General features: G+C 49.8%; 1 protein-coding gene across 1 annotated transcript in view; it reads left to right on the top strand.

Annotated features, from left to right (window-relative positions):
* Nucleotides 1-325: 325 nt before the first annotated feature.
* Nucleotides 326-21,243, top strand: part of UNC79 (unc-79 subunit of NALCN channel complex) — a gene marked incomplete at its 5' end in the record, with an annotated part of 183,863 nt that continues 162,945 nt past the window's right edge. Inside the window, 8 exons of the mRNA XM_089662827.1 lie at nucleotides 326-414; nucleotides 4,114-4,142; nucleotides 6,973-7,208; nucleotides 9,966-10,137; nucleotides 12,225-12,455; nucleotides 15,603-15,793; nucleotides 15,955-16,078; nucleotides 20,479-20,619. Coding sequence (XP_089518953.1) covers nucleotides 326-414; nucleotides 4,114-4,142; nucleotides 6,973-7,208; nucleotides 9,966-10,137; nucleotides 12,225-12,455; nucleotides 15,603-15,793; nucleotides 15,955-16,078; nucleotides 20,479-20,619 — 1,213 coding nt within the window. The remainder of the gene's footprint in view (nucleotides 415-4,113; nucleotides 4,143-6,972; nucleotides 7,209-9,965; nucleotides 10,138-12,224; nucleotides 12,456-15,602; nucleotides 15,794-15,954; nucleotides 16,079-20,478; nucleotides 20,620-21,243) is intronic.

A 21,243-nucleotide genomic window follows, 5' to 3' on the forward strand; every position in this document is an offset into this window, starting at 1 on the left:
CTCCACCAAATACCAAGTCATGTTTTGCTTGGGGATCAAATACTTATTTTACTCCAAACTGCAACTCCATTTATAACATTTCTATCGTTTTTCTTCTGGATTTTTGGTTGATATTCTGTCTCTATCATTTAAAATACACCTATGATAAATATTATAGACCCTTCATTTCTGTAAGTGGCCGAATGTATAAAATCTGCAGGAGATCGAATCATGATTTTCCCCACTGTATTTGTCTGTCCATTAGTTGCCCCCAACAGGCTGGACAGTACCAGACCCCTGTAATGGATTGTTCTAGAATCTTTTTCCTGTATTGTATATAATGGAGGACAACCCATCACAATGTATCACAGAAGGTCTCTGTCTCCATCCGCAGGGATCACAGTGAATGGCTCATCGATGTTCTTCTCCCACAAGGTACGTTTCATGTTGTTTCTGGATTTTCTGTGTTCTGCAGTCAACATATAAAGTAGGTGGGGGATTTTTTTTTTTTTTTGAGGAAATGGACTTTGAATTTTCTGTAAAGTGTTTCCTATATACCCGAGTGTCTGTACTAAGCCACCAATCGGATCCTGACATTCGGGTCTCAGATGCCACCTTCTAGGGAAGGTTTTGATTGGTCGGTGTGATTATACAAGAGACCCACTGTGGGATTTAGCCCGGGTTCACACTAATGCGGTGCAGGACGCCGCATGTAATTCGCACAGGAATCGCGCCACATTGCAATGTCTGTGCGGTGCAATTTGAGCCATTTTTTTACCTGCATGTGAATCGCATCGCATGGGTGTTCTCACCCATCCAATGAGATTTCTGGCAGTCGCATTGCGTTTTGTGATCTGTTTCAGGGTGTCATTAATTTAACATGGACACCCGCATCAGATCGCATGAACGCCATGCGATTGTAGTGCGGTGTGGGAAATTCACAGCATTTCACACACGGCATTAGTGTGAACCCGTGCTTAAAGTTCAACGCCACTGAGCGCCCCTTCCTCTATCAGAAGCCATCAGGACTATTTTATGTTTTTTTTTTTAATACTTCCCTATGATATTTGAGACTGAAGTGCCACACCATTGGTTGATGGTCCAAATACCCGCTCTCTCCGGACCCCACATTCACTATATCCGCTCTCCCCGGACCCCGCATTCACTATACCCGCTCTCCCCGGACCCCGCATTCACTATATCCGCTCTCCCCGGACCCCGCATTCACTATATCCGCTCTCCCCGGACCCCGCATTCACTATATCTGCTCTCCTCGGACCCCGCATTCACTATATCTGCTCTCCCCGGACCCCGCATTCACTATATCCGCTCTCTCCGGACCCCGCATTCACTATATCCGCTCTCCCCGGACCCCGCATTCACTATATCTGCTCTCCCCTGACCCCGCATTCACTATATCCGCTCTCCCCGGACCCCGCATTCACTATATCCGCTCTCCCCGGACCCCGCATTCACTATATCCGCTCTCCTCGGACCCCGCATTCACTATATCCGCTCTCCCCGGACCCCGCATTCACTATATCCGCTCTCCCCGGACCCCCATTCACTATATCTGCTCTCCCCGGACCCCACATTCACTATATCTGCTCTCCCCGGACCCCACATTCACTATATCCGCTCTCCCCGGACCCCCATTCACTATATCTGCTCTCCCCGGACCCCGCGTTCCCTATATCTGCTCTCCCCGGACCCCGCGTTCCCTATATCCGCTCTCCCCGGACCCCGCATTCACTATATCCGCATTGTCTATATCCGCAAAGTCTACCGCCAGGGTAGACATTTCCTGGCTACTAAATATTCCACGCTCAACTGTTAGTGGGATTATAACAAAGTGGAAGCCACTGGGAACAACAGCCACTCAGCCACCAAGTGGTAGGCCACGTCACATGACAGGGCGGGGTCAGCGCATGCTGAAGCGCACAGTGCGCAGAAGTCACCAACTGTCTGCAGAGTCAATAGCTAAAGACCTCCAAACTTGGTGTGGCCTTCAGATGAGCCCAACAACAGTGCGTAGAGAGCTTCATGGAATGGGTTTCCATGGCCAAGCAGCTGCATCCAAGCCTTCCTCACCAAGTGCAATGCAAAGCGTTGGATGCCGTGGTGTAAAGCACACCGCCACTGGACTCTAGAGCAGTGGAGGTGTGTTCTCTGGAGTGACCAATCACTATTACATACCTGGTGATGGAGGCCAATGGAGAGAGGGCTTCCCTTGCGGCTAAGTTCCGGACTCCCCTGAGAGTGGGACAGCGGGAGTCAGGCCCAAAGTTGCACAGGTCGCCTGTAGGAGTGCTGGTTGGTGGTCCACTCAGAAGCACAGCTGGTGCACGGAGATAGGTCTGCAGACAGGAGGCGCCTGTGCGTGGTATGCAAGCCTTCCGGGATTTGGAAGTTTGTGGGTTAGTCAGTTCGAGCCAAGGTCAGGTACCGGGTGGGAAACAGAACAGACGTGGTCAGGTGGGATAGCCGAGGTCATACACAGGGGAGCGAGAGAGTATCCTTTAGCCAAGCCGAGGTCGGATCAGGGGGTCAGTAGAGCAGACAGGTCCAAGTGCAAGCCGGGTCAGAATCAGGAAGTCACAAGCCACAGGAACAAACCACGGGGAGCTAGAGATCATCCAGTAACCAGAGGAAGTGATGAGCCTCCTTATAAAGGCCGTCTGGCACCAGACTGAGGCTGATGTGTCCTTCTGCGGCCATGTAGAGTACTTCTGCTGTGGACAGGACCCTGACAATCACGCTTCTCTGTCTGGCAATCTGATGGATGTGTCTGGGTTTGGTGGTGGCCAGGAGAACAGTACTTGCCTGACTGCATTGTGCCAAGTGTAAAGTTTGGTGGAGGGGGGATTATGGTGTGGGGTTGATTTTCATGGGTTGGGCTTGGCCCCCTAGTTCCAGTGAAGGGAACTCTAAAGGCGACATTTTGGACAATTTCATGCCCCCAACTTTGTGGGAGGAGTTTGGGGATGGCCCCTTCCTGTTCCAACATGACTGCGCACCAGTGCACAAAGCAAGGTCCATAAAGACATGGAGGAGCCAGTTTAGGGTGGAGGAACTTGACTGTCCTGCACAGAGTCCTGACCTCAACCCCATAGAACACCTTTGGGATGAATTAGAGCGGAGACTGCGAGCCAGGCCTCCTCCCCCAACATCAGTGCCTGACCTGACAAATGTGCTTCTGGAAGAATGGTCCAACCTTCCCATAGACACCCTCCTAAACCTTGTGAACGGCCTTCCCAGAAGAGTTGAAGCTGTTATAGCTGCAAAGGGCGGGGCCAACTCAATATTGAACCCTACGGACTAAGACTGGGGGGTCATTAAAGGTCATGTGTGTGGGAAGGGCGGGGCCAACTCAATATTGAACCCTACGGACTAAGACTGGGGGGCCATTAAGGGTCATGTGCGTGGAAAGGGCAGGGCCAACTCAATATTGAACCCTACGGACTAAGACTGGGGAGCCATTAAAGGTCATGTGTGTGGGAAGGCCGGCGGCCCAATACTTGGGGCAATATAGTGTATATATGGAGCATCATGGAAGTGGGCCTTCCATGTCTGTGACTCAAAGGGCGGGGCCAACTCAATATTGAACCCTACGGACTGAGACTGGGAGGACATTAAAGGTCATGTACGTGGAAAGGGCGGGGCCAACTCAATATTGAACCCTACGGACTAAGACTGGGGAGCCATTAAAGGTCATGTGTGTGGGAAGGCCGGCGGCCCAATACTTGGGGCAATATAGTGTATATATGGAGCATCATGGAAGTGGGCCTTCCATGTCTGTGACTCAAAGGGCGGGGCCAACTCAATATTGAACCCTACGGACTGAGACTGGGAGGACATTAAAGGTCATGTGCGTGGAAAGGGCGGGGCCAACTCAATATTGAACCCTACGGACTAAGACTGGGAGGCCATTAAAGGTCATGTGCGTGGAAAGCCTGGCGGCCCAGTCCTTGGGGCAATATGGTGTATATCTGGGCCATCAACCCAAGGTGCGACACTTCAATCTCAAAGCCATTTCATGGAAAGCCGAGTTGCCGTTTCTAAGTGTACATGTACTGTTGACTATGACCGCATGGCCTAGCGTTGCTCATTGAGTTTTATGTATATCTCATACAGCTGAAATTTCAGCCATTTGTCAGAAAAAGGTAAGATCGGTATGGCGCAGTCATCACACAATCATCCATTGCCACTGTGACGTGTCTGCTTGTGGCCTCTTCATCATCTTTGTGCCTCATCGAGTCGTACAATCGCTGCATCCCGTGTGATCTGTGTGCTATCAGTCCAATGCACGTCTATTCTGTGCCGTTCTCCTTGTATTGTGACTGTATCCATTGTGTCCTCAGTATCCACCACATTGCTGATCCCGGGGCGCACGTAACGGATACTCTGTACACCAGGAGCTGGAGCTGGAATCCTTTATAACTAGGGGGGGGGGGGGGCTTGGGAATCTGAAAACTATTTTACTGGTTCCATTGGGGTAGGAAGGGTTGAGAAGGGTAATCGGGCCGTTTTTCTCATCCCTCATGTCTGCTAATCCTTGTTTGGCATAAATTTGATTTCTCCAGGAAGGCAACTTGACGTTTTTGGGTAAGTGACTCCTAGATGCCAACTTTTCCAGATGTGCCCAGACAGTCCCGTATTGCGGGTATATACTGTATGTGGGCAGGGCCGGTGCTACCACTAGGCAGCTGTCTGGGGTGCAATGCCGCCTGGGGGTGCAGCCACGGCTGCTGGTTTCCCTGCTCTACGCCATGGGCCGGATCTAGGGGGGAGCTGGGATGGGCTTTGGGGGGATTTCGGTAAAAAGGAAAGATTTGTGATGGGAAGGGTAATTTGGAGGGGGTTTAGCAAGAGGAGGGACTTGGGGGAATTCGTCCTATTTGGGGGGGATTAAAGGATGAGGAGTGATTTTGGGAGGGAGATGGGGGGGATTTTGCTAGGAGAGGGGATTGGGGGGGATTTGTGCTAGGAGGGGGGATTGAAAGAAGAGGAGTGATTCTAGGTGGGGGGATGTGCTAGGAGGGGGATGGAGGGAGGGGGGATTTGTGCTAGGATAGGGGATTAGGGAGATTTGTGTTAGGAGAGAGGATTGGGGGCGGGGGGTTGTGTTAGAAGGAGGAGATTTGTGATTTGTGCTAGGAGGGGGGCTGGGGGAATTTGTGGTAGGAGAGGGCATTGGGGAGGGGGAAGGTTGCTAGGAGAGGTGATTGGGAGGGGGATTGGGGGGAGGATTGTGTTAGGAGGAGGGATTGGGTGCAGATGTGCTGGGGGGGGATTGTGCTAGGATAGGAGTGGGAAGGAAGGATTTGTGATGGTAATGGTTATTTGGAGGGGGTTTAGCTAGAGGAGGGACTTTGGAGAATTTGTTCTAGGTGGGGGGGGGGGATTAAAGAAGGAGGAGTGATTCTGGGAGGGGGGTAGTGCTAGGATGGGGATGGAGGGGGGAGTTTGTGCTAGAAGAGGGGATTGGGGGGATTTGTGTTAGGAAGGAGGATTGGGGGGGAGGGATTTGTGTTAGGGGGGATTTATGCTAGGTGGGGGGAATTAAAGGAAGAGGAGTTATTCTGGAAGGGGAAATGTGCTAGGAGGGGGATGGGGGGGGGGGTTGTGCTAGGAGAGGGGATTGGGGGATTTGTGTTAGGAAAGAGGCTTGGGGGGGATTTGTGCTAGGAGAGGGGATGGGGGGGGGGGTACTAGGAGGGGGATTGGGGGGATTTGTGTTAGAAAAGAGGATTAGGGGGGGGGGATTTCTGCTCAGAGGGGAGACTGGGAGAATTTGTGCTAGGAGAAGGGATGGGGGGTACTAGGAGAGGGGATTGCGAGGAAATTTGTGGTAGGAGAAGGGAATTGGGGGGGGATTGTGTTAGGAGGCGGGATTGGGTGTGAATGCTTTAGGGGGGGGATTTGTTCTAGGAGATTTGGGTGGGGAGGAAGGTTTCGTGCTGGGGAGGGTAATTTGGAGGGGGTTGTACTAGGAGGTGGGATTGGGGGGATTTATGCTAGGAGGGGGGATGGGGGGGTACTAGGAGGGGGATTGGGGGGATTTATGCTAGGAGGGGGGATGGGGGGGTACTAAGAGGGGAATTGGGGGGATTTGTGTTAGGAGAGAGGATTGGGGGGGGGATTTGTGCTAAGAGGGGAGACTGGGAGGATTTGTGCTAGGAGAAGGGATGGGGGGGGGGTACTAGGAGAGGGGATTGCGAGGAAATTTGTGGTAGGAGAGGGGAATTGGGGGGGGGGATTGTGTTAGGAGGCGGGATTGGGTGTGAATGCGCTGGGGGGGGATTTGTTCTAGGACAGGAGATTTGGGTGGGGAGGAAGGTTTTGTGCTGGGGAGGGTAATTTGGAGGAGGTTGTACTAGGAGGTAGGATTGGGGGGATTTATGCTAGGAGGGGGGGATTCGGGAGAGAAGATTTGTGCTGGGGGGTGAAGTTTTTATTTTATTTTATTTTTTTGTTGGGGGGGGGGGGGGGGGGTGACAGTAGCTGATCTTGCCTAAGTCACAAATTAGTCTTAGTTCCGGCCCTGTATGTGGGGGTGGGATGTCACAACCAATCAGATCCTTGGAGGTGTCACCCCTTCATAATGGGTATGTATTCACCAATTCCATAAAATGGGACCTTATATATACCGCCACCCCTTGTCATTGAGGTCGTTACATGTTTAGAGGTGGAATCTGGGTGGGACCAACACGCAAAGTGGGTGTGGTTTTGCTGAGCCTACCCAGGAAATGGGTAGATGAAATGCAAACCATGGGCGGGGTTTAGACCCGGGGGTCCGGGACCTTAACGTCGGTAAGTATGATGACCCAAAAGCTATCCATCCAGTTTTTCTTTTTTTCACTCTTTATCCAGGTTTTCTATTTCTCGGGCCTCTCGGCTCCCGTTTTTGAACCCGCTGGCCTCACCCTAATAGGACTTTGACTTCTATATATCCTAATTTTTTTTCCATTTGCCTTTTCTTCTACTTTCCAGAACTGCAGCTCTCACGTAAGGAGGGCGGTGGTGACATGCTTTTCTGCTGGCTGCTGCGGTCGTCACGGTAACCGACCGGTGCGTTACTGCAAACGCTGCCACTCCTACCACCATAACCAAGAGGCGGGAGGAGCTTCGTCATCGGAGACGCACCTATTCCAGACGTCACCGCCTCCTATCAACACCAGAGAGTGCGGCGCGGAGGAGCTGGTGTGCGCGGTAGAAGCTGTGATAAGGTATTACAGATTGCGCACCGGGCAAAAAATATTAGGCTACCCAGATACCCGTGCGATCCGATTCTAGCGGGGACCAAAAAAGGGGTCCTGCACCTTTTTGGTGCGATTTGAGCCGTACAAAATGTATGACTCAAATCGCTCTGCACAGAATTCGCATGGGATTTGCACAGGAATGCGGCGCGGTCCCCATGCGAATCACATGCGGTATGCCGCACCGAATATATGTAAACCCAGGCTTATGCAGGCCATAGACGGGTCAAAGACCGGCCATTTAAAAAAAAAAGAAAAAGAAAAATCGGTCGTTCGATTGGCCAACGTTACCACCAACAGTGAAAAAATCGGCCGATTTTTGTCCCGTCTACGGCTGGCATTTAACCCCATAATTACTTCTGTCCCTGCAGGGAGCTCCGCTATTATATTTTACATGAAAGTCTTGCGGTTGCAACAATGTATCCATTTGTATCCATTTTGGATACAGATGTTTTTATTCGGATGCAAATAGATACATTGTTGCAACCGCAAGACTTTCATGTCAAATATAATAGCGGACTGGAATTCTTCTCCTTCTCCTTCTTCTTCTTCTTCTCCTTCTCCTTCTCCTTCTTCTTCTCCTTCCCCTTCTCCTTCTCTTTCTTTTTCTTCTTCTTCTTGCAGGTCACGGCTCATGCGCAGATTTTTTTATCGGTAAAACGATCGGCCGATTTGCCCATCATTGCCGGGAAAATCAGCCGATCGTCAAAATTGGGCGCGAAATTTCGAACATGACCGATAACAGAAATGTGCCAAAACCCTGAAAAACGGCCGACCAACTAACCCACTAACAGTGCGAAAATCGGCCGATTTTCGACCCATCTATGGCCCCCATTAGGCTTGGTTCACACTGCCGCGACTTGGGATCTGACTTGTGACACCTCAAGTCGCATTATATGTGAAATCCCGTGTTAGTCAATGAGATACGTCTTAATTAGTACGACCGAAGTCACTCCGACTGTAGAAAAGGTTCCTGTGCTACTTCAAGGCGACTTCTATCCGAATTGTGCCCATAGACTTTAATGGAAGTCGCCTCCAGGTCGGATCCTCCTTCATATTGATGAGATTTGGATCTGACGTTACAGGAAGATTACCCAGCATTCCCTGAAAGTTACCATAAACCTTTTCTCAAATATCTCCAATCTCAACAGCCTTTCTTATTAACACAAAATATCCCCCAAATAAGTGTCATAAATGTGTATAAATATGCAGTCAATCTTCACATGTTCAATAAAGTGTCCAATTCAGATGTCCAATCCAGACCCAGGATACCCTCTCTCTCCAACAACCAGCTTTTCAGGGTATGTTACCACATCAGCTTCCACCCTGCGAGGATGCCTTTAGCCTTTTCCCCAATTCCTCATGAAGGCAAAGAAGATACCATGAGTGGAGTATAAAGATACCAGTGAATTTTATTAAATCTTACATTAAAATAAGGAAAGACCGTCCATCTGTCCCAGCAGTTCAGATAACAGCAAATCCAGTATGCAAAATGGCCGGTTTAGCGTCAGATGTCACGCCTCTGACACGTTTCGTCACTTCCGACTTCTTCTCGAGGGATCCCTGCTTCTTGTATATTCGGATATTTCTTAAGAACCCCACCACCTCCTTTAGGGGCTATTATGGTATACCACCTTCTAATGAGACCGTTCACTTGTATCTCACACTGGGTACCAATGATAGAAGATCTAGTGCTTCTCTTTGTGCATGCAGTCAGGCCCGGACTGACCATAGGACACACAGGAAATTGCCTGGGACCAAGGCCGCCTGGATAGGAGGGGTGGCCGGGCACCACATAGAGGAACTGCTGCCACTGAATGCTCACTTCTCCTCTTCCTCTCCCACCTGTAGGCATTCAGTGATGGCAGCAGAGAAATGCGCGGACCAGTTCCTCTATGTGCCCCTCCTATCCATCATCATTCTTTCCTTCCTTCCTTTCTTTCTTTTTCTTTCTTTCTTTTTCTTTCTTTCTTTTTCTTTCTTTCTTTCTTTCTTTTTCTTTCTTTCTTTTTTTCTTTCTTTCTCTTTCTTTCTTTCTCTCTCTTTCTTTCTCTTTCTTTCTTTATCTTTCTTTCTTTCTTTCTTTCTTTCTTCCTTTCTTTCTTTCTTTCTTCCTTTCTTTCTCTTTCTTTCTTTCTTTTTCTTTCTTTCTTTCTTTCCTTTCTTTCTTTTTCTTTCTTTCTTTCTTTCTTTCTTTCTTTTTTTCTTTCTCTTTCTTTCTTTCTCTTTCTTTCTTTCTTTTCTTTCTTTCTTTTCTTTCTTTTTTTCTTTTCTTTTCTTTCTTTTCTTCCTTTCTTTTCTTTCTTTCTTTCTTTTTCTTTTCTTTTCTTTTCTTTTCTTTCCTTTTCTTTCTTTTCTTTCTTTTCTTTCTTTCTTTCCTTTCTTTTCTTTCTTTCTTTCTTCCTCCGGGTTCTCCAGTTTCCTGCCGCTCCCCAAAGACATGTTGGGAGGTTAATTGGTTCCTGTCTAAATTGGCCCTAGTAGGTGTATGAATGAGAGTTAGAGACCTTGAAAGCTCCTCGGGGGCGGGGACTGATATGAATGTACAATATATATATGTAAAGCGCTGTGTAAATTGACAGCGCTATATAAGTACCTGAAATAAAATAAATTACATAGGGAACTCTGCACCCACGCTGGTGCTGTTGGCAATAGAAGGGGGTACACTGATGGATTATCATGGCTGCCACTACATCCAAGGTTGCTCATCTCTGGTTATCTTTTCAGTTTACTGAAGGAGGCGGAGTATCATGCGGAGCAGAGGGAGTACGAGATGAACCGACGCAGGCAGATGGGCCTGGCCTCCTCGCATCATTCATTGGACAACACCGACTTCGATAACAAAGATGACGATAAACACGACCAGCGTCTGCTCAGCCAATTCGGAATCTGGTTCCTGGTGAGGGGCGTAACTCTTTGTATGGTGCCCAAACATTAAAGCCATTAAAGTCCCAAATTGAATATATTGCAGCTTACCAGTCCTAGGTTGTGTAGTCTGCATTAGGTTTTCTTTTTCAGGCTTTTTTCCCCCTAATTTCCACCTGTTGATCCTGCCAGTAACTTCTTTGTGTATAAAGTCAATGAGAAAGCCAAACAAAGCCTGAGAGTCCAAAAACGTTTAATATTGGTATTCATTCACAGCAAGATAATTGGCATTTTTTGGCCTTCTTGTCAAGTATTTGGTTGGAGGCCAAAGTGATGAGGAGGCTTCCCTTGCGATCGAGGTGGGGACAGGGAATGCAGGGCTCGGAGAAGCTTGGGTTGCCTGCTCGCTGTGACGCATGTCTGGAGGGTTGCTGGACAGGGCGTCCAGGTAGTCAGCTGTAGTACTGGAACCCCAACTGGTGAGGCAGGTCCGGAACAGCAGCAGGAGGTAGGTAATACCTTGTGGCAGGTAGAAGGTTAGGTGGGCAGATCAGATCAGAAGCGGTGTAGTCAGGATCAGAGCCAAGGGCATACATGGAGGATCAACTGGCAAGGTGCCAAGAGTGAAGTCAGGGAAGAGCCGGGGTCGTGCACTGCAGCCAGGCGTGAGGACAAGAGAGTAGTCAGAAGGGCAGGCCAGGGTTGGTTGGTCAGGCATAGATGGTACTGGAACCCCAAGTGGTGAGGCAGATCTGGAACAGCAGCAGGAAGTAGGTAATACCTTTTGGCAGGTAGAAGGTCAGGTGGGCAGATCAGATCAGAAGCGGTGTAGTCATGATCAGAGCTGGAATTTGACTTTTAGATCCACCATCTTGTTTTTTTTTAATTTTGAGTTACACACTTCCTGTCCTAGGGTGACAACGCTTTCTCGCCGTGCTTTATCTATGGAAGAGCAGCAGTGTCACATTAGCACAAGAAGTCCCTTTGTGGCCTCTACGATTAAGCCCCGAAAAAGGTGAAACGCGTCTGAGGAGATCTCTACAGGTGGAGAACAGAAGATTCACATTTATGCAACAGGGAGTTGGTGTCTGTGTGCAGGTGGCCATCATTTTGTTGAGGACTACAGAACACCTACCCCTTTCCTCATCTCTGTAACATACCAGGGAGGTTTTCTATGGTCAACAGAGAGAACCCATTGATCACATTGAGAAGTGTTTGAGACGGGTGGACTGACCATTTGGAAACTCAGGCACTGCCCGAGGGCCCGGGGTCAGTAGGGGGCCAGTATGAGATGCCCCTGGTACCTTTTTCATAGGCTTTTTTGAGTTTGGGCAAGGACACAGGGGCCCCATGATCCCCTATTGCCCCCCATGAGTTGTCAGTCCGCCCCTGGTTTGAGATTTCCAAGTGCAGAACTGAAGTTATCAGCTCACTAGATTTCTGACAGGATCAACTGGGATCAACTCAAAGACGCCATTCACACAGGCATATATAAAAGTTGAATTGCTCCCTAATGTTAGGTTCACCGGGGACCCATACTACGAAGGCTCTACCAAAGGAGGGAAGCTCTCCTAGAAGAGACCTCCATGTTCACATCCAGGGGCGTATTTACCACAAGGCTCTTGCCTAGGGTGGTATTTTTCAGGGGGGCAGCACATCCCCTCAGAAGAAGGGATGAAAGAAGGGATACACACGCAATGGGAACCAGGTGTGATCCAAGAGAGACTGTGGGCTGCTTGATGGTGCATGTGGAGCCTGACTCCAGGGATGTCCAGAGCTCTGAAGATGAGTGTCTTTCTCTATATCACCAGGGGGGGGTAGTGGAAGGCTTTCCCAAGTGGGGGGGCAGGGGTGTTGTTGGTCAATGTCAGGCTCTCTGAGTTCAGCCAAGGTTGGCAAAGTTTGTCGATTTTTTGAGGAAACGCTCTTCGGTTGTATATGATTTTAAGTTCAGGCAGAAGCTCGTTGATGAGTCTTACCAGTTGACTGGTCTACAGTGGAAAAGTTCCTTCCATTACCAGACGAAAAGGAAGCAAAGAAGAGATGTTCAGAGTTACGGAAACCTCCAATCGTCTAATAATCGCACTAATCGTTTTTTGCTGTTCTGTTCCTCGGTACCAGGTGAGCCTGTGCACGCCGAGTGAGAACACTCCCACGGAGAGCCTAGCCCGGCTGGTCAGCATGGTGTTCCAGTGGTTCCATTCCACGGCTTACATGATGGACGATGAGGTCGGCAGCCTCGTGGAGAAGCTCAAACCTCAGTTTGTCACCAAGTGGCTGAAGACGGTGTGCGACATTCGCTTCGATGTCATGGTTATGTGCCTGCTGCCCAAACCCATGGAATTTGCCAGGGTAGGTTCTGAGCCCAATGATGAGTGAAGTTCTGTGTCTATGGCTGACCCTCACTGGCAGCTTCATCTGTTACTAAAAGAACATTTTTAATGGTTTGGGGTCCATTTTATTTATGTTTTTATGTTTATCCATTTTTAAACGGATGCCTTTATTTATATAAAGTGGTGTCACAGAGAAGTCTGAGTTTTAAAAAAAGACTGTTTGACTTCAGACTGTCTCTCTTTCATTGAAGCTTTGATTAGAACAGGAAGGGGGAGGGGCCACTGTGTGGGCTTATTCAGCTTAAGTTACTGAGCTCTGTATACATTGGCTTCCAGATAACGATAGGCTGGAACTATACTTTACATTTTTTGAGTTCCCAACTATGATAAAGAGAGGATATATTTACTGTAGGACCAAAAGTTTGTGAACACCTGACCATTACACCTGAGCTTGTTGAACATCTCATTGCAAAATCATGGCCATTTATATGGAGTTGCCCCACCTACCCCCATGGCCATTTATATGGAGCTGTCCCCCCCTACCCCCATGGCCATTTATATGGAGCTGTCCCCCCTACCCCCATGGCCATTTATATGGAATTGTCCCGCCTACCCCCATGGCCATTTATATGAAGTTGTCCCACCTACCCCCATTATCATTATTAGGGAGTTGTCCTCCCACCCTTATGGACATTAATATGGAGTTGCCCCCTACCCCTATGGCCAATATTATGGAGTTGGCGCCGTTACCCCTATTGCCATTAATATGAAGTTGTCCTCCTACCTATAGCCATTAGTATGAAGTTGCCTCCTTAGCCCCATTGCCATTAATATAAAGCTGCCCCCCCCATGGCCATTAATATGGAGTTGCCTCCACCCCCATGGCCATTAATATGGAGTTGCCCCCATACCCCCATGGCCATTAATATGGAGTTGCCCCCATACCCCCATGGCCATTAATATGGAGTTGCCCCCCTACCCTCATGGTCTTTAATGTGGTGTTGTCTCCTCTACCCCAATGGACATTATTATGGAGTTGGCCCCCCTACACCCATGGACATTAATATGAAGGTGTCCACCCCTATAGCCATTAATGTGGAGTTGACTCCATACCCCCATTAATATTAATATTGAGTTGTCTTCCTTCCCCCATGCCCATTAATATGGAGTTGCCCCCCCACCCCCAAGGCCATTAATATGGAGTTGCCCCCCCCCTCATGGCCATTAATATGGTGTTGTCCTATCTACCCCCCATAACCATTAATATGGAGTTGTCCCCTCTACCCTCATGGTCATTAATATGGAGTTGTCCCCTCTACCCCCATGGCTATTATTATGGAGTTGCCCCCCTACACCCATGGCCATTAATATGGAGTTGTTTCCTTCCCCCATGACCATGAATATGGAGTCCCCCCCACCCTTGGCCATTAATATTGAGTTGTCCTCCTACGTCTATGGACGTTAATATGGAGTTGTCCTCCAACCCCTAAGTCTTCTGGGAAGACTTTCCACCAGACTTTGGGGGGTGTCTTTGGGAATCTGCCCAATTTGTGAGGTCAGGTACTGATGTTGGATGAGCAGACCTGGCTCACCATCAGTGTTCCAGTTCACCCCAAGGGTGCTCAGTAGGGTTGAGGTCCAGGCTCTGTGCAGGACACTATAGCTTTCATAGCACTAAAACACTTAGATTTGGGCGTAGCCCAAAGTTGGGCCTAGACCGGAATGCTTGTCTGGCTACGGTGATTCTTCCTCGATGGTGACAGTGTCTCAATCATGGTACGTTGATTCCATGGGGAAGGAAAGGGTCAAGCCTGCTTATACAGAGTGATTTCAGGGAAATAAAAACCTACCTGTGGAATAACAAGCTGGAGGATCTCATGATCACCTCCTAGGGGCTTAGAAATGGCACAAAAATTGCAAATGAAGAAAACGCGAGCCTGACCGGTAGTTGTCCAACTGTCTGTAGACAACCTCCCTCTAGTAGAAGGGCTATTTGAGGTGCTTCTTTGTTGAGGGTCAGAGGCACCACTAGAGGGCAGCCTCGCTCCTCCGTGGAAAAGTTTCTCCAGCTTCCAAAAATGAAAATCTACAGAAAACATTTTGGGGGTTTTCTATGAGTTCTGCAAGTCTGAGAGGTGCACGATGGAGAATAAAGTACGTGAGATGTTTATGGCTTTCATATGTGCCCAAAGTTGAGGCAGCGCCATTCACATCAATTCTATTAGATCATGCAATGACATCGCCTTCCGGTGGCAGAAAATAAATATTTCATCCTTTCATTAAACCCCATGGATTTATCTTTTTATTTTTTTTTTAAACTCCTCCCTGCCCGGCCTATTGTACAATGACGGGCGAGCAGGAACCCTGTTATCCTGGGAGGACATCATGAAATGTCCTCCAAGGATCGCGCCTTGTGCATTCCCCCATGGGCCACGCCCTGGCGTGATCTGTCACTGGTACCCTGTGTTCTGTACTCCTGTTGTCACCCCCATACTGGTACGTGTGTTCTGTACTCCTGTTGTCACCCCCCATACTGGTACCCTGTGTTCTGTACTCCTGTTGTCACCCCCATACTGGTACCCTGTGTTCTTTACTCCTGTTGTGACCCTCATACTAGTACCGTGTGTTCTGTACTCCTGTTGTCACCCCCATACTGGTACCGTGTGTTCTGTACTCCTGTTGTCACCCCCCATACTAGTACCCTGTGTTCTGTACTCCTGTTGTGACCCCAATACTGGTACCCTGTGTTCTGTACTCCTGTTGTCACCCCCATACTGGAACCCTGTGTTCTGTACTCCTGTTGTGACCCCCATACTGGTACCCTGTGTTCTGTACTCCTGTTGTGACCCCCATACTGGTACCGTGTGTTCTGTACTCCTGTTGTGACCCCCATACTGGTACCCTGTGTTCTGTACTCCTGTTGTGACCCCCATACTGGTACCGTGTGTTCTGTACTCCTGTTGTGACCCCCATACTGGTACCGTGTGTTCTGTACTCCTGTTGTGACCCCCATACTGGTACCATGTGTTCTGTACTCCTGTTGTGACCCTGGTATGTGTGCAGGTTTGCCTCTATTTCTGCATGCAGGAGGTAAGTGAGAGATATCCTCATAGTCCTTCATAGAAGTTTTCCTTCTTCGGTGAAGTAACTTGTCTCACTCCTCCAGGTTGGCGGATATTGGGACAAGTCCTGCAGCACAGTCACCCAGCTGAAGGAAGGTCTGAACAGAATTTTGTGCCTTATCCCTTATAACGTCATAAACCAGCCGGTCTGGGAGTGTATCATGCCGGAGTGGCTGGAGGCCATCAGGACGGAGGTCCCGGACCACCAGCTCAAGGAGTTCCGAGAGGTCCTCAGGTAAGTCGGACATGTCTTGCAGTAATGGGGGTCGGCAGACAAAAGAATTAAAGTGTATGTCAGCTCTCACAATAAATGTCCCGTATCGGAGACGTTCCTTCTTTGGATTTCCATCCAATTTCCCATTCACTGTTCTGATAACATTCTTCCTTCATCTGCAGTAAAATGTTTGATATCGAGTTGTGCCCGCTGCCCTTCTCCATGGAAGAGATGTTCGGCTTCATCAGCTGCCGATTCACCGGTTACCCATCCTCCGTCCAGGAACAAGCTTTGCTCTGGCTACATGTGAGTGTCCTGTATACATGTCCTAGTCCTCCACAATATTCACAAATATCATCCGCACCCAACTCCAGTGTGGACGCCTCCTTTGTCTTCCTGTCATGGTCCTTTTCTCTTTTTAACCACCTCCCGTCCTGACGTTGTATATAAACGGCCAGATGGTGGCAGTGCAGGGGCGGGTGGCTGTTTATAAACGTCCTCCCCACCCCCTGCTTGTGTGCGCTCCCTGGGAGTGCGCAGCACCTCCATCTGGTGCCCGCTGTGTCCTCTAGACACAGTGGAACACCGAACGTTGTACGGGACCTCTGTGCGAGGTCCTGATCATGTGATCACTGATTGGCCAATCAGTGATCACTTGCAGAGTAGTAAGCAAGATGTCACTTCTGACATCATTGCTTACTATGTGTGAAATCTGTGAATGATCACAGAGATCACATGGTACAGGGCCATTCACAACAGCCTTGTACCATGTGACAAGCTGTGACCAATCACAGCTCACACAGTATTTCTCAATGGCTGCAGGAATGTAGCCAGAGAGAAGGAGAAATGATTCCTCTTACAGCCTTTATGGGTGTAAAAGCAATCAGTGTAAAAAAAAATCTTCATCACCCCCCACAAGTAGTACAGTGTCATTATGGAGACACTGTACTGCAAGGGTGACAGTATGTAAAAAAAAATAGATAATAATATAAAAAAAATATTAAAAATGTAAAAAAAAAGTTTAAAAATTATAATTTTTGGTTATAACCTAATTTGGACATAGTACAGGAGATGACAGGAGACTGCGGACACAGTACAGGAGATGACCAGAGACTGCGGACATAGTACAGGAGATGACCGGAGACTGCGGACACAGTACAGGAGATGACCGGAGACTGCGGACACAGTACAGGAGATGACCAGAGACTGCGGACATAGTACAGGAGATGACCAGAGACTGCGGACACAGTACAGGAGATGACCAGAGACTGCGGACACAGTACAGGAGATGACCAGAGACTGCGGACACAGTACAGGAGATGACCAGAGACTGCGGACACAGTACAGGAGACGACCAGAGACTGCAGACATAGTACAGGAGACGACCAGAGACTGCAGACATAGTACAGGAGACGACCAGAGACTGCGGACACAGTACAGGAGATGACCAGAGACTGCGGACACAGTACAGGAGATGACCAGAGACTGCGGACACAGTACAGGAGATGACCAGAGACTGCGGACATAGTACAGGAGACGACCAGAGACTGCAGACATAGTACAGGAGACGACCAGAGACTGCGGACACAGTACAGGAGATGACCAGAGACTGCGGACATAGTACAGGAGACGACCAGAGACTGCGGACACAGTACAGGAGATGACCAGAGACTGCGGACACAGTACAGGAGATGACCAGAGACTGCGGACACAGTACAGGAGACGACCAGAGACTGCGGACACAGTACAGGAGACGACCAGAGACTGCAGACATAGTACAGGAGACGACCAGAGACTGCGGACACAGTACAGGAGATGACCAGAGACTGCGGACACAGTACAGGAGATGACCAGAGACTGCGGACATAGTACAGGAGACGACCAGAGACTGCGGACACAGTACAGGAGACGACCAGAGACTGCGGACACAGTACAGGAGATGACCGGAGACTGCGGACACAGTACAGGAGATGACCAGAGACTGCGGACACAGTACAGGAGATGACCAGAGACTGCGGACACAGTACAGGAGATGACCAGAGACTGCGGACACAGTACAGGAGATGACCAGAGACTGCAGACACAGTACAGGAGACGACCAGAGACTGCGGACATAGTACAGGAGACGACCAGAGACTGCGGACACAGTACAGGAGATGACCGGAGACTGCGGACACAGTACAGGAGATGACCGGAGACTGCGGACATAGTACAGGAGACGACCAGAGACTGCGGACACAGTACAGGAGATGACCGGAGACTGCGGACACAGTACAGGAGATGACCAGAGACTGCAGACACAGTACAGGAGACGACCAGAGACTGCGGACATAGTACAGGAGACGACCAGAGACTGCGGACACAGTACAGGAGATGACCGGAGACTGCGGACACAGTACAGGAGATGACCGGAGACTGCGGACATAGTACAGGAGACGACCAGAGACTGCGGACACAGTACAGGAGATGACCGGAGACTGCGGACACAGTACAGGAGATGACCGGAGACTGCGGACACAGTACAGGAGACGACCAGAGACTGCGGACACAGTACAGGAGATGACCGGAGACTGCGGACATAGTACAGGAGATGACCGGAGACTGCGGACATAGTACAGGAGATGACCGGAGACTGCGGACACAGTACAGGAGATGACCAGAGACTGCGGACATAGTACAGAAGATGACCGGAGACTGTGGACACAGTACAGGAGATGACCGGAGACTGCGGACATAGTACAGGAGATGACCGGAGACTGCGGACACAGTACAGGAGATGACCGGAGACTGTGGACACAGTACAGGAGATGACCGGAGACTGCGGACACAGTACAGGAGATGACCAGAGACTGCGGACACAGTACAGGAGATGACCAGAGACTGCAGACATAGTACAGGAGACGACCAGAGACTGCAGACATAGTACAGGAGACGACCAGAGACTGCGGACACAGTACAGGAGACGACCAGAGACTGCGGACACAGTACAGGAGATGACCGGAGACTGCAGACATAGTACAGGAGACGACCAGAGACTGCGGACACAGTACAGGAGATGACCAGAGACTGCGGACACAGTACAGGAGATGACCAGAGACTGCGGACATAGTACAGGAGAGGACCAGAGACTGCAGACACAGTACAGGAGATGACCAGAGACTGCAGACATAGTACAGGAGATGACCAGAGACTGCGGACACAGTACAGGAGATGACCAGAGACTGCGGACATAGTACAGGAGATGACCAGAGACTGCAGACATAGTACAGGAGATGACCAGAGACTGCGGACATAGTACAGGAGATGACTAGAGACTGCAGACACAGTACAGGGGATGACCAGAGACTGCGGACATAGTACAGGAGATGACCAGAGACTGCGGACACAGTACAGGAGATGACCAGAGACTGCAGACATAGTACAGGAGATGACCAGAGACTGCGGACACAGTACAGGAGATGACCAGAGACTGCAGACACAGTACAGGAGATGACCAGAGACTGCGGACACAGTACAGGAGATGACCAGAGACTGCGGACACAGTACAGGAGATGACCAGAGACTGCGGACACAGTACAGGAGATGACCAGAGACTGCAGACATAGTACAGGAGATGACCAGAGACTGCGGACATAGTACAGGAGATGACCGGAGACTGCAGACATAGTACAGGAGATGACCAGAGACTGCAGACCTTTGGAGAGCAGAAGGGGGGGGAGCGGGTACCCGATTTTTCCAGGTACCTGCTCCCACTTCTGCGGAGTTGTCCTCCCTGTAGTCTCCTGTGACACGTGACAGGTCCCAGAAGACTGCCGGATCATTCACAAAGCGCAGTGCTTCTTGCACATGCCCAGTCGGCACCCGGCTCTGAAGCCGCAAGCTGTCACAGCCGGGTGCCCACACTGAAGATGCCGACACCGGGAGAGAAGACGGTGAGGACACCGCTGGACCGAGGAGCAGGTAGGACAGTGAAGAATCTGCTGCACAGAAGAGCCGAGCAGATACACGCCGACGGCGGGAATACCGGGCCGGCCGCTCCATATTCGCTCCATAAGACGCACAGACATTTCCCCCATTTTTTTTTGGGGGGGGAAAGTGCGTGTTATGGAGCGAAAAATACAGTAATTTGAAGGAGCGGGTTGGAAAATATTTCTTGAGCAAACAAATTTTTACTGGGAAATGTGCTTTTCATCTGGGAAAGTCCATTCACTGCAAAATCAAAGGTTAAAAGCCGACATTTGATCGACACCCTTTCAGAAGACGTTCGTCCTTTCATGGGATGGACTCCTGAGAATTTGTGTGCAAATGTTTATACAACGATTTGTTTGGAAATCCTCCAGTGTATGGCCGGCCTGAGTCTTGTTCTGCAGTGAGATGCATTGGACGTCTGGAGCAGGGGCGGACTGACAACTCATGGGGCCCCCAGGCAATAGGGGATCATGGGGCCCCTGTGTCCTCGCCCACACTCAAACCAAACCCAAAAAAGCCTATGAAAGATACCAGGGGCATCTCTTAGGGCCCCCTACTGACCCCGGGCCCTCGTGTCCGAATGGTCAGTCCGCCCCTGGTCCGGGGAACGTTCATCCTGATACTGTTCCATAATTTCAGGAATTAATGTCTCTTCTTCCCAATTTTTTCTTTTACTTTGAAACTTTTTGAACCCTTCGCCGCGATCCGAGGTTGTTGATTTTCTTGTCGTTTCGCAGGTTTTGTCAGAACTGGACATTGTGGTCCCTCTTCAGCTGTTGATCAGCATGTTCTCCGATGGGGTGAACTCGGTGAAGGAGCTGGCCAATCAGAGGAAAGTCCGAATCACCGAGATGTCCGGGAACGTCCCTGGAAACCGGGTAAATGAGACCGGGCCAGCTCTGTATTCTGATGTGACATTAACCCTTTCCCGCCCACCCCCGGAGCCCCTTTCACAATCCCGGATCGGCAATCACGTGACAACTGTTGCAGTAAGCACATGAGCAAGAGACGGTCCCGCTGGCTACCGATCTTTAGTCCAGTCCCGCTGGCTACCGATCTTTAGTCCAGTCCTGCTGGATACTGATCTTTAGTCCAGTCCTGCTTGCTACCGATCTTTAGTCCAGTCCTGCTTGCTACCGATCTTTAGTCCAGTCCTGCTGGCTACCAATCTTTAGTCCAGTCCCGCTGGCTACCGATCTTTAGTCCAGTCCTGCTTGCTACCGATCTTTAGTCCAGTCCTGCTGGCTACCGATCTTTAGTCCAGTCCCGCTGGCTACCGATCTTTAGTCCAGTCCCGCTGGCTACCGATCTTTAGTCCAGTCCTGCTCCCGCTGGCTACCGATCTTTAGTCCAGTCCCGCTGGCTACCGATCTTTAGTCCAGTCCCGCTGGCTACCGATCTTTAGTCCAGTCCTGCTGGCTACCGATCTTTAGTCCAGTCCTGCTGGCTACCGATCTTTAGTCCAGTCCTGCTGGCTACCGATCTTTAGTCCAGTCCTGCTG

This window comes from Staurois parvus, unplaced genomic scaffold (genome assembly GCF_062004578.1).
Source record: "Staurois parvus isolate SC_StPar_1 unplaced genomic scaffold, SC_StPar_1.0 ptg001563l, whole genome shotgun sequence".
Classification (NCBI taxonomy): Eukaryota; Metazoa; Chordata; class Amphibia; order Anura; family Ranidae; genus Staurois; species Staurois parvus.